The sequence below is a fragment of the Lithobates pipiens genome, unplaced genomic scaffold (assembly GCF_037356315.1).
Source record: "Lithobates pipiens isolate NorthernLeopardFrog02 unplaced genomic scaffold, aLitPip1_a1.2 Scaffold_13, whole genome shotgun sequence".
Lineage (NCBI taxonomy): Eukaryota > Metazoa > Chordata > Amphibia > Anura > Ranidae > Lithobates > Lithobates pipiens.
The window spans coordinates 468369330-468387869 of NW_027507718.1; the positions used below are offsets into that span (position 1 = coordinate 468369330).

At 43.4% G+C, this 18540-nt stretch overlaps 1 protein-coding gene across 4 annotated transcripts in view; it reads right to left on the reverse strand.

The window, feature by feature from the left end:
* Positions 1–1259: 1259 nt before the first annotated feature.
* Positions 1260–18540, reverse strand: part of DOK7 (docking protein 7) — a 270829-nt gene continuing 253548 nt past the window's right edge. For all 4 annotated transcript variants that reach the window (XM_077477865.1, XM_077477866.1, XM_077477864.1 and 1 more), the window contains one exon: positions 1260–2858. In XM_077477865.1, coding sequence (XP_077333991.1) covers positions 2722–2858 — 137 coding nt within the window. In that variant the 3' untranslated portion in view covers positions 1260–2721. The remainder of the gene's footprint in view (positions 2859–18540) is intronic.

The window sequence follows — 18540 nt, forward strand, 5'->3', positions numbered from 1 at the left end:
GAGGTCAGCTGACTGGTGAGGAATGTAAAGTGGAAGGGGCTGGAGGAGACCCTATCTCCTGTTTTCGGCATAGGTGTCACTGCTTCGAGACACCACAAAGTTGGAGACACAGTGAAGTCGGAGACACAGTGAGTAACACTACCTGTGATTAGAGTTGCCATTAAAAGTCCCCACTACAGTTCTTAGATCAGCAGATGACCTTGATCAATAGCACCTAAGTTGTCTGATCAGAACTCCCCCACCAAAGAGTAACAGAAGGAATAAAAAGAGAATACATGGAAGTGAGAGGAAAAGAGGGGGAGGAACGAAGAAAAAGGGAGAGAAAAAATAAGAGAAAAAACACAAAAGCCGGGTAGAGAGAGGGTTGGGGAAAAAAAACAAGGAATTAGGATAGACAGAGATAAAAGGGAAAGAAAGGAGAACAAAGAGAATGAGTGGTACATCCTAAAATTTACCATAAGGGGTTTTAATACTTTACAAGTGGAAAGGACTCAGGGAGCGCTAAATGTCTGTGGGTTAGAGCAAATTACTTATCTTACCTTGGGGGCTGACAACCCACGCTACGAAAATTATTTTACTGTTAGGGGTCCCCACAACTTGGGAAATTTTATCTAGGGGTCACGGCACTAGCAAGATTGAGAACCACTGCTCTACTGGGCCACACCTTTAGCTCTACAATCACCAAAGCTTATGCTCTCTCAGGTTCAGAAGAAAGGGGTGGTGGTGGGAGTTGTGTCAGATGACCCCACAAATAACAAGGGTTGCACTCTGCAGTATGCTGGCAGGGGACAGGCTTTTCTACTGAGGCTGCAGTTGCTTTAGAACAGCTTTACTCAATGTTTTTATGTCTGAGGAAATCTTAAAAAACTTCTGGTTTCAGAGAACCCCTGAAAAAATGTTCAGATCTACAACTCATGTGATGTTGGCATGATCAATGAAAATTATATAATATATATTTTAATATAATAAGAAAGGTGTAAATAATAACATTTATACTTATAGAAACAGTGCATTCCCCCTACCACCGCCCCACGCCACTCGCATGCACACACAGGTTCACACACTATCCCAAATTCTCCTGTCCTGATTTTTTTTCCTCTCCTGTCATTTTATACTCTAAAATCCTCCCAAGTCCTGTATTCTTCCTATCAACCAAAATCCTTTCCTTTTTTCATTCTGCACCTTTTGCCCTCATTACTGGCAACAATTCCCATTTGATAGATATGTTGTGTTACAAAAATAAAACTCAATACCACAAATTGCATGGGGTAAACTTATCAACTTGTAATAAACATTTTATTTTAAATCTAGGTAAATATTTTAAAAATTTTAAATGCATTCATTTTAATACATTTATTTTAAACATTTATCCAAAATGGAGCAGCTAAATTCTCTTTTTGGGTGATGCAATATGACAAACACCAAATCGTGGATGTAATTACAACATAACATATACAATGCATACAAAAGTAGCGATGCATGTATCAAGTTTTAAAGGTGCATAAAAATAATTTAAAAAACACTCAACAGATTGCAAAGTATTGCACACATTTCATCGGTCTTTTCAATTTATGCCAAGAACTTCTATGTGTGTAATGTTTAAATTATCATATTACATTCTATATATCACTGTAGACAGGGCCGGTGCTACCACTAGGCAAACTAGGCAGCCGCCTAGGGCGCACTGCTACCTAGGGGCGCCCGGCTGCTGGTTTCCCTCCACGTTTGCATGCTATGCAGGCTGAAGCATGTAACTAACTCAGTCTGACCGGTAGTGCAATTAGAGGTGCAGCACAGCACTGGAGCCGGCACTAGAGGAAGCAGAACCAATGTTTCCTGCAGAGCGGCCCCTTCTGCCACATGGGCAGGGCAAAGGGGTGGAGTCAGGGGTGGAGCCAATGAGGGCGGCAAAATTAGGTTTCGCCTAGGGTGTCAAAAATCCTTGCACCAGCCCTGACTGTAGAATATATAGTTTTCCACTATCTAAGTATATACTATTTACATACATGCAAAACCATAACAGTAGAAAAACCTAAAGTATCTTCCTGTGTTTAAATAATATAAAGTCATGAATGTTCAAAAAAAACTGTTAATTGTAAAAATGTACCAATACTTTACATAAATGCCCGATGATATTATTTAATGAATACAGTAAAATTTGAACTGTTTTGCCTAAAAAAAAAAAAGTCTTGACTGTAAGACAATACAACTGAGGAGGTATGTTGCAGACAACTTCCACGTATAAAATAATATGCAATTAAAGTTAAATACTACAAGTTGACTAGAACAATAAATATTTTATAGTAACTGTGCATATAAAACTATATTGACACTTTCCACAAAAAAAAACAAAAAAACACAAAAATACAAGTTTTTAATAATGATTGTTTTTTTTTCAAATTTTGTCTCAGGTTCAAAGGGCATTTACTTCCACCCAAACTTTCTCATTTCCAGGAAGGAATATCACTTTTGGAATGACCCCTGTGTCAACAGACCACACAAAATACCTTATTTGATAAAAGTTGTGCTAAGATAACCAAAGACCATTGGGGTTAGGTTTCAGCACACTTTAAAAAAAAGGACAGTTTGAAACTCATTTGACCCAACATCGCTGATGGGCCACCAAAGGTTTTGCACCTAATTCTAGTACCATTTCTTCCGGTACTAACAGGTTTGAGGTTTCTCAGCCTTAATCTTTCAATTCACTCTTCACATGTCAAATCATTGCTGAGTTCCTTTTTTCTTCTGCTCTAACTCCTGAAGACGTTCTTCTCTGGCTTGAGCATGCTGGGAACCCACCTTATGTGCTGTCTCGGTTGCAGCAATGTCTATTTGGGCATACCTTGTGGAACCTCCCCCTGAAAAAAGTTACAAAAATGTTAGTCCATATTTGATGCTAGGATGAAAATTAATATTGCTTTGTGGAAAACCAGTAACATTGATCATATTGTTCTTTTGTGATGGTCAGTAATTTATCAGCTCTGTTAGGATAAACCAGAATTTAATTGGAGACAAAATAAAAGCCTAAGCATGTAATAACTCAACTATTGCATACAATAATCCATTGACTAGCAGGGGAAAATCGTGGGTGGGTGTTATACGTCGATCCCCCGACATTCTGAGCCTCTCGGCAGCTTTCAGCCGCCTTCGGCTCTTCAGCTTTCGCCTGCCTTCGGCCGTTCTCGGAAGCTTTCGGCCGCCTTCGGCTCTTCCCGGTGGCCGAAAGCTTCCGAGAACGGCCGAAGGCGGGCAAAAGCTGCCGAGAAGAGCCGAAGGCGGCGGTAGACCCGCCGAGAACTACCGCACGCTGCCGAGATACACATCCGGCTCTGTATCTCGGTGGCGGCATTTTTAAAAATAAAATAGACACGGCTGCAATGGGGGACAAGACTGCAATGGGGGACAAGACTGCATAAGGCTGCAATGGTGGACAAGGCTGCAATGGTGGACAAGGCTGCGTAAGGCTGCAATGGTGGACAAGGCTGCAATGGTGGACAAGGCTGCATAAGACTGCAATGGTGGACAAGGCTGCAATGGTGGACAAGGCTGCATAAGACTGCAATGGTGGACAAGGCTGCAATGGTGGACAAGGCTGCAGATGACACTGATGGGCATATAAATGTAAGTTTTTTTTTTCCCTTAAACTTCCCTCCTAAAAGTTTTTTTCCTTAAAATTCCCTCCTAAACTTGGGGTGCGTGTTATACGCCGGCGCGCGTTATACGCCGATAAATACGGTAAATATAATTTTATTTACATAATGTGTAAAGTGTACCAGGCAGTGTTTTCCATTTCCAATGTCCATTACACCAGCAGTCTTTTCTCCAGTCAGCACACATGGACCTGGCTATAAAGGATAATGAGAAGCCTGTATGTATGGACTTTAGCTGGCCATTATTCCCTAGAGCCAAGTCCAGCTCATTTATACTGGCTGGAATACCGGCTATAGGAGGATTTGGTGCTAACAAGATGGGAAAATTGTCCAGTGCTGGAAAGGCCAAACCATTAAAAGCTTACTTTTCTGCATCTGAAATCTATACTGCAACTTATCATTTATTCAAGAGGGCAGGTAGTGGAATAGAGAATTTTATTTTAAAATTCAGTTACACTTTACTGTGAATTTTACATTTTTATCTTTTAGAGTACATCAACATTCATAGTGACTGTACAATTCACTATACATCTGGAGATCCCTATATTTAAATTCTGATAAGCTGTTTCTGGAAACATTTATACCAAGCAAACAACAAAAAAGCTGTTGTAGAACATTTTAAGTGTATTATGAAATATAAGAGAACAGGGTGTAATAGACACCTCATTTTAGGCAACAGTGAGTAATATTTTACTAAATTATGGCAGCTTACTTAAGAAAACATTTATGTAGTTTACAGTTTACAAATTATTCCAAATCTATAACCAAGCTTCTCAAAAAACTATTTGTTTGTGGGTAACTCTTAGCCCTTGTACACACGGTCGGACATTCTGACAACCAAATCCGCTGGATTTTGTCCGACGGATTTTGTCCGAAACTGTTGCATACACACGGTCGGACAAAGTTGTCGGAAAATCCGATCGTTCAGAACATGGTGACGTTATTTCGTTACGATAGGACTACGTTCAGGCTAGTAGCCAATAGCTTTGGTCTAGGAATTTGATCTGAGCATGCGTGGCACTTTGTCCGATCGGAATTCTCTACAAACAATCGGACGAAGTCTGATCGGATCATGTTGTCGGAAAATTTTATAGCCCAGCTGGAAAACTTGGTCCGTCGGATATTTCGACGGAAACAGTCCGATGGAGCCCACACGCGGTCGGATTATCCGACAACACGGTCCTATCGGACATTGTCCATCGGAATATTCGACCGTGTGTACAAGGGCTTACACAAAAAAAAAAAAAACGTAGACAAAACAGATGGAAGTTTAAAGGAAATGGGAAAGCTCTTTATCGTGTAGCAGTTAATTAGAGAGCTTTAGCAGTAGCTGTAATATAGAGGAAGAAATAGAATGTTCTTTATACAACTCCTAAGGGTGCACGATACCGTGTTTATGTTTCACAACCTAGTTAATAACTTGTGCACAATATGTCTGTCTCCATCCAGACCTTTTCATAATTTCTGGTTGCTCTCAATGCCAAGAAAATCCTAAGCCCGTGTCCCTTACATTAAATACATCAGGTCAGGTAGATGTGGTAGAGCAACATTGAAAAAAATCTTGATGACATTCATAGGAGAGATGCTCAAAAGAGAGTCTTTCTAAAAATGTTCACAGGTGACTCTACCTTAGCTGCTTCTGCTGTGAATGTTGTGGGGTTTTCTTCTATCTATCCAAAAAGAATGACCCTCTTGGAACAAGTCTAAAGGTGGCCACACAAGTTCCAATTATTGGTTAGGAAAGATTTGATTATCAATCAGTCAGAAAGGAAAATACAATTCTATGAGGACCCCAATGGTGTGTATATGCAGTTCTCATATTAACTTTTCTATTATGTGCCTTGAATGCTATGCCAATGGCATTGATTGGTGTAGTTGCAAAATCTCCATATTGATGTTAGGAATTTGGATCTGACTATCATGAACCACATAAAAGTGTTTAAGCTGTTATTGTAAACTTGTTGTGTTGTGGTGGGTGACCACAATAGAATTGTTTTACAAAGATCACTGCCCAACCACATTTTCTGGTAATGGCAGATTTCAAATTTGTGACACTTTAAAGAGGAAGTAAAGGCAAAAAAAAAAAAAAAAACACACCCCTGTAAGGAAAAGGGATAATGCTATGCATACTAGCTCATTATGAATAACTTACCTGAGAACGAAGCCCCCGAAGCGGTCCTCCGTCTTCCTCTTCGCTGCTGCCATGTATCCCGGAGCGACTTCCGGGTCTTGCTGCTCCGGCGCTGTAATTCGCCAGAGCCGCGATGACATCACTTCCTCGCATGTGCACGGGAGCCGACATGAGCGGCATATCTGCGGCCTGCCCATTGCGCCTGCGCGCCGCTGTCTACGGCGCATGCGCCGTAGACAGCGGTGGCTGTCTTTGGGTAAATATCTCCTAAACCGTATAGGCCTACAGGCTTATTCGAGGCTGGCCGGCTCGATTTTTTATGCTTTATTTATTCTACATAAATTTAAGTGTCCATTTGTCTTTTGCTATATGAAATAAATGTGGAAGGTTTTACACTATGTGAGTCTTCTTGTTTTATGGGGATCTTATTATCATGCACAGCACAGAGATCCCGGGTTGGGATTATAGCCATCTGCACATTGTGGTCCCCTATAATTAGGGACCATTGTGATCTGGTAAGCAGCAGTTTTTGCTGTGGTGAAGGCATCTCTCATCTTTTTCACGTGTCTTTGGGGTGTCTAGTTATGTCACAGTAGAAGAGTCAACATTTCACCCTGCATGGACTATATTCATATTATTCTGACTTATATTTTTTGATTTATTTCCATTTTTTTTGGTCACTATTATCACTGATGAACTTAACACAACTAATGGATTCGTTGTTCACTTTTTGGCATAGTCTAGTCATTGTTTGATTGCCACTTTATATGTGTCATCCAAACCTCCACTGGGATCCAAGGTCCAGATAGCAAAAAAGGAGATATATATCTGGCATCAGATTTGCAAGGGGTGATGCAGAGTTCCCTTTCAGCAATCCCCAGGTCTGTGTCTGTGGATTAGTACCTGCAGATTAGGCAGCAGATTCGGGTGAAGATCTGGATTGGAGCCCTCCAGGTCGTTGGTAGACACCAGGGCAAGTGCTGTCAACCCCAGAGCAACAAGCCAGTGATCAACAGGAGTTACAGATGCCATTCCTAGGAGAGTGGCCAGAGGGCCAATGGGTGTCCGTGTTGGACAGGCTGGTCCAGTAGGAGATAGAGCTGGAGAATAGATATTGGGCTCTGCAATGGCACGCAAATCAGGAATATTTAGGGGAGACAACAGAATGCTCTCCGGGATATGACTTTGGTGGCCCTGGATTGCTGTGGGAGAGCCTTACAGATGGTTTTGTGTTTGGCTATGAAGGGAAACCTTCCCTCGAGGACCTGCGAGAATACAGAGAGGTTATGCTTAGTCTTGCACGGGCCTCAGCACTTAAACTGGACCTCAAATTTTTGCTAAGGAAGGAATAGCATCTGGAAAGGGCATGCCGGGAACTGCTAGAACATGTTCAGCAGCATGCCCTAGAATTCGCAGCAGAAACGCTGGAGATGGCCGTCCCCAAAGCTGAAGTGCTGACAACAGGGCAGAGCTTTGCTAACCTCTGCCCAGCACGATAACATCCTCTGGGTTCTACGGACAGGAGATGGTGAACCTCTATCCCCATACACCAGTTCCAGAGACTGGGGATTTAATAGACTTTTCTGCTGAGGAAGAACAACCTGGTGAGCCTCCAGCAGAAGAGCTGGCAAGAAGAGCTGGCATCAGGGCCAAACGTCACTGAGTTCTGCCCAGCAGCTTCAGCCTCCCTGAGAGAAGAGACAGTCGGCTTTTCTCCCACAACACACAACAGAGACATGGGATTTTCTGCCAGCAGCATGTGGAGTTACCAGAAACGTCTCCAGTTGAAGCACTGACAACTGGACAGAGGGTCCAAGACCTCTGCCCTACACCTGCAGCAGTTCCGGAGGCCCAGGGTGAAAAGGTGGGGGTCACTTCCCAGCAGATCAAGATCCAGGGGGAGAAGGGAGAGGAGGTGTTCATCTTCCACCCCAACAGTCAGCCAGGGTGGTAGAAGCAGTCTATCCTCCCCAGCAAGGATATGTGCACCTGGGAGACAGTACCAGAGACATGTTATCCCAACAGCCAGATGACACCCCAGAATGATGCCAGCAACCCAGCAGAAGGGCTTTTAACAGGGCAGAGTGCTGCTGGCCTCTGCTCTCAACTAACAGAGTTCCTGTGAAAGTGGATGGGACTTCTGTCTCCACTGACACAACCCCAAAAAATGGTCCAGCACTGCGACAGGAGGATGTCAGCCATGCTTTGCAAACACTGGGGGGGTTTCATCCAGAAAAAGTGGATGAGATTATAGTCTCCACCTGTATGCCTCAGGGATACTGGGCAGTCGGCCCACATCCTCCACAGCATGGCGGAGTGAGCCACGTCCCCTGTCTTCTCTCCAGCAGCTGGAAGGACTCCAGGAAGAAGGGCCAGTCTATGGGCCCCAGCAGCGGGTATTTTATATGAGAGAGGCAGAGGTTGGCTGGGTGAGTAATGCTCTGTTGGAAACAATTTGTTTGGGGTACTGTGTGGGTACAGGCATTGGCACTGCACTGGCACTGCTTCCTCTAGACTGGAGGAAGCAGAGTACTGACAGATTCACTCAAGTGGAGCGTGACGGGGTTCCGTGACAATGACTGGGTATTATTATTCCTGGGTATGCTCTCTTTCGGAAATACAGGGTAAAATGTAAAGGTGATGGTGTCTGTCTGTATGTGAGAAGTGATTTCAAAGGGAGAGTAAAACCATGGACAGAGAGGTAACTGTGGATGTGGTATACATGTATTGCGCCGGTACTCCTAATGAACTATGTTCAGAAATTTAGTTTTTGCCCAAAACTATAGTTAAGTATTGGGGTTAATTGTGCTTAATTTTGCTTTGGCATCAGTTTGACTGGGCTGTATTAAGGTTCTGCCTGATCATAGGTGGGGTTCACACCTGTGAGAGGCCTTAGTCTGGTTGGATGCATTAGGTACCAATCTCTCTCTCGGAGCCAATCAGTGGGAGTTTATTCCAGGAGAGGGTACTTAAGGTGCTGAAGTCACATGGTTCGGGGTTCCGGTCCAGAAGTTGTTGCTGACTCCATGGTCCTGGTCCTCCTGACCAGCCCCCAGGGGCCCTCATGGCCTGGGGTGCAGATCCATCCGTTTCCGAGCCTCGGAACTGGCAGTAACTGGAAGGAGGATTCTAAGGTGTTCCGGTGCTGTCTCGGGTTTGGAGAGGCCCAGCAACTCTACATGTGACCAGGGAAGGACTCTTCCATAAGAGAGCCACGCACAAGGCTGGCTGCTCGGTAAGAGCCTGGAAGCTGAGCTGCTATGGACATTGATTGAGACCTGATCTGTAAATGGGTTGTTGACAGGAGAGCAAAGGCTTTGGTTGTTAATAGGGCTCAGATTCAAGAATTTGCCCTTGCAATGGCACCACAGTTTGACATAGCCCCCGAAGACTTCAAAGCATCACAACACTGGCTGGATAATTTCCTTCAGCGAAGTGAACTGTCTTTAAGAAGATCCACAACACTGTTTAGGCTGGAAGATGCTCAAGTTATTAAGCGAGCACTTGCATTCAAGTCCTTTGTTGATGATGCTGACTTCTCTAAATACAATCTTTCCAACATGATTGCTATGGATGAAACTGCAGTGTTTATGGGCCAATCATCTCAAACAACAATTGAACAGGGCGGTGCCTCCTCAGTGTACATTCCCTCCACTGCTTACGAAAGTGCACGTGTTACCTGTATTTTGGCAATTCATCTGGATGGCACTAAAATACCACCTTTAATCATTTCCAAGGGCAAGAAGGAAAAGATTGAACGTGTTTCGGGCATTTTTATTCTTGAAACTGAAAAGGCCTGGGCCACACAAGCAGTTATAAGGAAGTGGGTCGATTTAATGCTGCCGCTTGTTATGCGAGGGAGCCAAAGAGCTCTGCTACTCTGGGATGCAGCAAGCACTCACCGCGCTAAAGACATGAAGAAATGTCTTCACAAAAGAAAAATAGATCAAATAATGATTCCCACAGGAATGACGGCCTATCTCCAGACTCTTGATATTGCAATAAACAAGCCATTCAAGGACAATTTGCGCATGTAAATTAATGACTACATTGAAAATAGAATGGAGAGAAATCAGCGTGGAAACTTTGTGAAACCTAAACTGCAAGAGGTTGTGACTTGGGTGAAGAATTCATGGGAGAAAATCACTGACAGTTGCATCGCAAATGCACTACGAGCAGGCTACCTTGACAAAAAGTACTCATTTAAGGACAGTGCTATTGCTAAACATGAGAAATTTGGTCAACTGATTCTGAAAGGAATGGAGTCACAAGAAATTTACCAGGAAATTCAGGGTTTGGATTGTTATGATGATGTTCCAGAAGATGATGACATGACTGTCATTGAATAAATCTTACTTTGTGTTCATACCGGTAAATATCGGTATCAGTAAATGTACCATAGATTTTTGTACATGGAAATAATGGTAGTAACAAGAAATTCTTGATACTGTAGGATTCACAGTTTGTCTGATTATGTTGGTTTGTGATGATAACTACTGGTACTACCGTACTGTATACCGGTAATAAATTAGCTTTTTTTTTTTTTTTGTTCAACAATAAATGTGTACCGTGTTTTCTTCATGGAAAAATAAGACATCCCATGAAAATAAGACCTAGCACATCTTTGGGAGCAAAAATGAATATAAGACACTCTCTTATATTTGGGGAAACAGGGTAGAATTACCTGTTGGCTGCTAAACCCAAACTCAAGGATTTATCCAACAGTTAAAGAGTCTAGTTGCGAGTGGCCATTCCATGGATTATGTACAGAGAGAGAGTTTTATTGAAGTCAGCAGTTCTAAGCACCTGAGCTAAACTTTATCCTGATACCCTCTATTCCCAACTTAGAGACTGAGTTTGTTCAACTATTTTATGCAAAATAAAAATCCTAACAAGGAATTCAAGTGTCGGTCTCTACAATTACTAGGTTATCAACCACAGGAACCCCTAGACAAGGACAACGAGTATGAGCTGGTGGAGGTAATCGGTAAGCCCAGAAAAATTCAGTAGCTCCTTCAGGGGTAAGTGCTACACGTGTGGGCTCGTAGTCCGGGATTTGTCGTTACCTTTCCCAATGGAGAAAGACATACATGTGAGTTTATTGGAATAGAGGGTGAAGTTTTTGGACTGCTCCATCTTTACTAAGGCAAAGACTTTCACTGTGGTGCGTAAGCATGGGAGGAGCCCTGCAGAAAAGCCTGCGAAACTGCGCAACCTGAGGAACCAGTGGGAGGAGTCTACGCCTGTTTCATCTTCCTACACAAGGCACCGCGTGAGTGTGTCGCAGGAAGAAAGTGGAGTTAGTCACGCTTGTTGAGTTGCAGAAAAGGAAGTTCTGAGCAACCATGTTCCGTGTCCCTGGTGTACAGTCTGCTCCAGGACCGAGGATGCCATCAGTCAGAGGTCCTACCAGCATGAAGATACCTGGCACTGTAATCCGACTGACACGGCAATCCGCCTGCTGCCGCAGGGGCGGTTCATACTCTATACCGCTGGGTATGTTGAGGCCCTTGGTATACTCTGTGGAGGATGTGACGGTCTAATCGCAAGTCCTCGACCGTTTGCTTGCTGTTGGAGGTGCGAGGACTATGCTTTTAAAGTGGAGCAGCCTACTGAATCGCCTCCGGCTTATTATATGGACTGGGCCACGGGCGTTGCAACCGCGGAGGCTATTTGTATGCTCCGGCTGTGAGGCCTATTGTTTTCCAGTTTCATCCACCGTCGCTGGTGCCTTAAACAAGGACATTGCTTCTTCTCGGGCCAGAGAATCTACTCCCGAGGTTATGGACACGGCTTCATCTACTACCATGCCTGCTTTGGAGAAAGTGGAACCAGTAAAGCCTTCCCGTAACCGCAGAAAAGGACAACACCCCAGTCCAGTTGCAGCTCATCGGAAGAAAGTGATCACCCAGGAGCAACCAACTCAAACTACTGGTGAGCAACCTGGGGAACTTCTGGGGAAAGGGACTGAAAGAGGCTATGAGCTAGTAGAGGAATCACAGGACTCTGAATTAGATTTATCCTATTCCTCTTCTGAAGTTGAGAATGTTGAGGAACTGTTTGATGAAATGTCTCAGGAACTGTTATGAGCATGTGGGGGATGATGTGGCCGCTTCCTGTGCTGACATTTTGGGCTGGCTAGTCCTTACTTCAGGAAGCGAAACGCCATGGGTGGAAAAACCATCTGTTAGTGGTGCACTGTTGCCAAAACCTGAAAATTTGCCAACACTCAAGAGGGATGCTACGGCCCTGGTAAAGAAATCCCAGAATTCATGCATACGCCCTAGGGATGGGACCGCATGCAACTTACCGAGACTTGCCAGGTCTCAGAGACTCTTAAACAAGCGGGTGGCAACAGAGTATGGACTTGAGTTTCCTTATGTGCCCAGGGAAATCATGGACATTATTGAGGAAAATCGTGAGAAGTGGTATGAGGAAGATGTCTGGGACTACCTTAAAGTTCCAAAGCCACTTCGTAAGAAGGCATTCTGCCGGGAAATGTATGAACGTTTTCAGGGATGTGTACAACACTGGAGCTATGGTCAGCACATTTATGCGGACAAAGTTGTCATTTGCAGGCCAGATAAAGACAGTGCCGTATACTTCATCACTACTGTGGATGAACATGGAAGAGACTTAGTTTTGCCAGATCCCCGATTTGACTGGTGAACCGTTTTTTTTGTTGGACTGAGCCCTTGATTGCAAGAAGAGTTTCTCTCCCTCTTTATTGCATTTTTTCTTGAAAGTATAAGGACTGTGGGTATTTTAGACAGGTCAGTTACCAGAGAGCTTCAGGTGAAGATTACCGCATGGGTCACACTACTTATTTTCAGGAGGCATGGGTCGGTGCAAAAACGCAGTGTTTTTTTTGTTTTAGGAAAAGACAAAGTAAAGCACATGTTGTTTGAGGAAAAAAAGGTTTTAGACTTAGAAAAGAGAATTCTATTGAGTCTGGGATAGAATTCTGCTTTCTAACAAACAGTGTAATGTGTTCATACTGCTGTTATGTTCTCTTTTTCAGGATTCACCGAGATCATCTGTCAAGCTGCCGGAGAATGGGTGGTGTAGATAGATAGGATTGGGTGGTATGTGTACAGTCTGTTAATGTGAACTGTTTTATTGTGTCAAATCTTAGACATTTGTTAACCCTTTTCTTTCCTTATCCTAACACCTCAAAAGCTCAGATGCTTAACCATATTTTTTTGTAGTGTTAGGAAGGTTTCCTCTAGCGAGATGATGAGGACATCGTCTCAATGACCGAGGGGAGTGTGTAGCACCGGTACTCCTAATGAGTATGCGCTATGTTCGTAAATTTAAGTTAAGTTAGTTAAGTTTTGGGGTTAATTGTGCTAAATTGTGCTTTGCATCAGTTTGGCTGGGCTGTATTAAGGTTCTGCCTGATCATAGGTGGGGTTCGCACCTGTGAGAGGCCTTAGAACGCAGTCTGGTTGGACACATTAGGCATCAATCTCTCTCTTGGAGCCAATCAGTGGGAGTTTGTCTCGCTGTGTATTCCGGGAGAGGGTACTTAAGGTGCTGAAGTCACGTGATTCGTGGATCGGGGTTCCGGTCCAGAAGTTGTTGCTGACTCCATGGTCCTGGTCCTCCTGACCAGCCTCAAGGGGCCCTCATGGCCTGGGGTGCAGATCCATCCATTTCCGTGCCTCGGAACTGGCTAATCCGAGGCGCAGAAACTGGAAGGAGGATTCTAAGGTGTTCTGGTGCCGTCTCAGGTTTGGAGAGGCCCAGCAATTCTACATGCGACCAGGGGAGGACTCTTCAGTAAGAGAGCCATGCACAAGGCTGGCTGCTCGGTAAGAGCCTGGAAGCTGAGCTGCCATGGACATTGATTGAATCCACAATTCTTTCGGTATCGCCAGATCGGCTGAAAGATTCTGGTACAGTAAGAAAAGTTCCTACTTCTATCCTTCCGGTCACAACTAAGTTTTTCAACCAAGTCTGTGTAAGAGACTTTGCAAAGCTAGAATTACCTGTTGGCTGCTAAACCCAAACTCAAGGATTTATCCAACAGTTAAAGCGTCCAGTTGTGAGTGGCCATTCCCTGGATTATGTACAGAGAGAGACTTTTATTGAAGTCAGCAGTTCCAAGCACCTGAGCTAAACTGAAACTGAATTTATTATCTTTTGAGAAGAGAAGATTAAGGAGGATATGATCAACATGTATAAATACCTAAGGGGTCCATATAGTGATTTTGGTGTTGAGTTATTCACTTTAAGTTCATCACAGAGCACAAGGGTGTACTCTTTACATCTGGAGGAAAAGAGATTTAATCTCCAAATACAGAAAGGTTTCTTCACAGTAAGAGCTGTGAAAATGTGGAATAGACTCCCTCAAGAGCTGGTTCTGTCTAGTTCAGTAGATTGCTTTAAAAAAGGCCTGGATTATTTTCTAAATTTACATAATAAAACTGGATACTAAAATGTATTGTTAAACTTGATCCAGGGAATATCCGATTGCCTCTTAAGGGATCAGGAAGGAATTGTTTCCCCCTGCTGAAGCAAATTAGATCATTATTTTCAGATTTTTTTTTGCCTTCCTCTGGATCAACTGTGGGTATATGATTGTGTATATAGGATTGTATATATTTGTTTTTCCTTTTATTGGTTGAACTGGATGGATTTGGTCTTTTTTCAACCAGACTATATATGTAACTATGTACCTTCTCTACTAACCAGACTAGTTCTCCATAGAGAGTTTGCTCTCACACTGAAACAAGCTGTACCTGATCTCAAGTGAACTGCGCCCAGGACCACCTGTTCAAGTGGTCCCAGGTGCAGTTTAATTAACTGGTTCCAGGCTCGGCTCGGAGCACTCACACTACACCAACGACTGGGGACTGGTTAAAAATGTTAGTGTGAGTGCACTCTAAAGTTAATTAAAGAGCTTGAACCATGTAGATAAGACCACCATATGTGCTAACAAACCAAGTACCATTTATATTAAAAATTGGTAGATGATATTATGGTTTGAAACATATGTAAAATAAAACCTTAACCCTCCAAATGTTTCACAATATCCACTATTACAATTTCAATTTACTTTGTTCTCCTAAAGGCAAACATATTTCACTAAAAATACTATTCATTAAAGTATTGAGCAAACATAAGCTGAAGCAGCAACACAAGAACAAGGGTGACTTCACTGGTGACTTTATTAATTGCTCGGCCCTAATTATAATCATTATGGAATGAATATGTTCCATTTCGTTTTTACCTGCAAAACATTATTGCTCATTATTTTGTGCTAACATGTAATCACTCTTAGCAGGATAAATTTCAGTGTTGCACATATGCGGATGGCCAGGAAATTAAACCTCAATATAATTACAGAAGGTAAGTGGAAGGTGAATAGCATTATGCTCTGGGTGGCTAATTACAAGTGCATGAATGAGTAATAGTCCCCTATAATGTATTCTGCAAGGGTAAACTATTCTCTGCTAATGTACAGAGCAATCATATATTATACATTCCCATAAAACAGACATTTATCTTTGGTTGCATGCACAATGGCTACATTACTTATTATTATAAAGGATTTATAAATGCTGAAGAAAACTTGTAGGAGCTGCATTGTTAATACACTTTTACCCATGGATATACTGTATGTACTTATTACAGCTCAGTAAATATACTCTACATCACACTGACCAGTTGCCAATGGGCTTAACATTGTGTAAATGCTGTGGCTCCCGCCTTATGCCTGGCCTTTTATACTCATCTCTCATCTGTGATTCAAATTGTGCACATATACACTGTGCTTCCATACAGAGTTAAGGTCCATTCTTGGTGCATGCTTGTAGTTCAGAATTCATCCACCATCTACTAGGGTTACACTGATAGCGATACCAGTATTGGTGGCAATACTAAGCATTTGCACAAATATCGGTACTCGTGCTAATGCTTTGATAGCTAAAATTGATATCGGAGGTGATGTCAGCTTGGGGGAGGACAGTGGCATCTGTGGGGGGGTGGGGCTGCACCTGGGTGACACCTGCCACCTTCATGTTCAAGGCAGCTGGAGTAGCTGGGCTTCTCCTTGAGCTCACTCCGTTCACCTGGCCTCTCCATGGCTGGCCGCCCATTCAATTTACTGCATGGCTGCTGGGGGGCAGAGACTAGGTTAGCTGACTGTGAAGGGAAGGTGTTGGAGAGGAAACCCCATCGCCGCCTGTCAGGATAGGTGTCACTGCAGGTGCAGACACCACAACCTGCAGATAAAGTGAGTACTGCTTTCACCACACGTTTGTCACATTTTACAGAGACAACTGTGATAGGTGGATGTTTTGGTCACTGGGTCTCTCTCTCTTTCAATGTGAGTAAAATTGAACAGAGGATAACAGAAGGTAAAGTGAAGGCATCAGAGATCAGACATTGCCTTCACTTTACCTTCTGTTATCCTCTGTTCAGTATCACTCACATTGTAAGAGAGAGACAGTTCTTGGACCCAGCAAGGTGTGCTGCATTTTATTATGCTTTATGTTTATTTATGACTAGATTACGCTTAATTTCATGGAATGTTCGGGGGCTTAACTCCAAAGTGAAACAATCACTAATGTTTGATTATTTGGCACACCACAACCCACATGTGATCCTTCTCCAGGAAACCCATCTTCAGGGCTCCAGGTTCATAGCCCTTAAAAGGGCCAAAATTTCATATGTTATCCACTCCACGTAAGCCCGAGGCACTTCTATTCTTATAGCCAAGTCAACGCCCATCACCATCAAACACATTAAACTAGAACCGAATGGCTGCTTCATAATTATTGTGTTTGAACTTCTTGGTAGACCATATATGATAACCAGCCTATATGCTCCACCTCCTTTCACTTAGCAATTCTTTGAGTGAGTGATGGGCTCAATATTGACAATCGATGAGGGCCTTCTATTGATAGCTGGTGATTATAACACAGTACTTGATAACTCTATGGATAGATTCCGTTGCTCCACATTATCCCCCACTCCCTTGGGTTCCTATCTGTCCCAGTTTGACACAGTGGAGGCCTGGAGATGGAAACATGTGGATGGGAGGGAGTACTCATGCCATTCAGAGGCACAATGACTCGTATTGATCTCTGCCTGGTATCATCAGCTCTACTCAATTTGGTGACTGAGGCTAAATACCTCCCCAGGGCGGTGTTCGACCACTCCCCTCTGATGGTGGACCTCATCTTGGACACCTCCCCATCATATCAAGTGTGGCAACTGAGACCTCTATGGCTGGCTGACTAGGCCGTGGTGAACCAAAGAGTGGCTGAAATTAAATCCTACTGGATAACTAACAAACCTCCATCCCGGTGGTATGGGATGCCCTTAAGGCCACCACTCGTGGCTCTTTTGCTGCAGCTATTGGGCTGGCCCGTAAGGTATCTCAGTCCAGACTGGTAGAGGTGGAAGGGGGACTTAGAGAATGTGGAGGCTGGTTATTCTGCATCTCCTACCCCTGAGACACATGCTGCCTGGAGACATAGAGCCAGAGAATTAGATCTAGTGCTCTTGGAATGCACCCAGAAAAAAATATTGTATCAAAACCAGAGACTTTGAGTTTGGCAACAAAAACTGTTGGCTGCTGGCCTATCTCTCCAGACCTGACTATCATTGTGAACTCAATGGGAGTAGTGGAAGAGAGAGAGAGAAATAATGGAAGCATTTGTCACATTCTTCCTCCTTATATGCCACTAGAGCCCATTACACTATAGTGGAACTAGATGATTACTTGTCTAATATATCACTGCCAAAACTACAGGACCAACAGGCCTCACTGCTTGATGCTCCTTTGACATCTGAGGAAATAGGGGATGCCATACAGTCCTTTGCTAGAAATAAAACGACAGGACTAGACGGCTTCCCCATAGAGTGGTACATGCACTTTAGAGATTTACTGATCCCACACCTGCTTATGGTATATAACCTGCTTATGGTATATAAACGGGACAGTTACCACCCTTTATGTTGGAGGCGCTGATTGTCCTCATTCCCAAATCATATAAAGATCACCTACTATGCATATTGACTTATTAACTCAGATATAAGGATTCTAGCCAATGTGCTCGTCTGATGATTGAACACAGTCATTACTTCCATTATTGGAGCAGACCAGACTGGGTTCATCCCTGGGCGATCCACCTCCATCAACGTGCGCAGACTTTTCACCAATATGCAAACCACTCATGATAACGTGGGGTCTAGGGCTGTTTATGCCTCAGATGCCCACAAAGCCTTTGACTCGGTTGAATACCCATATCTCCTAGAAGTCTTAGCAAAGTTTGGCTTTGGCAATACCTTTATTAGATGGGTACAATTACTGTACCTGAAACCCATGGCAGATTAAGCATAAACTCATCTGTGTCTGATCCCTTCCTAATAAAGAGAGGCACCAGACAGGGATGTCCCCTATTGCTGCTGCTGTTCGCACTGGCGATAGAACATTTGGCGGCACTGATAAGGTCCAGTGGGGAGGTTGTGGGACTGATGATTGCAGGACTGGAGGTGAAGGTATCCCTTTATGCTGATGACATGTTGATTTACTTGTCCAACCCCCAATCGTCTCTTTCAGCCCTGCTGGATATGATCCAAAGGTTTGGTAATTTTTCCAGGTTTCAGGTTAATTGGGATAAGTCCTTTTGTTCCTAATAGACCAGGAAACATCAATAGTATTACCGCCTTCATGCCCATTACAAATAGTCAACTTTAGATATCTAGGGGTCCTGATACAAACACCCAATCTCATCTTATATTAAA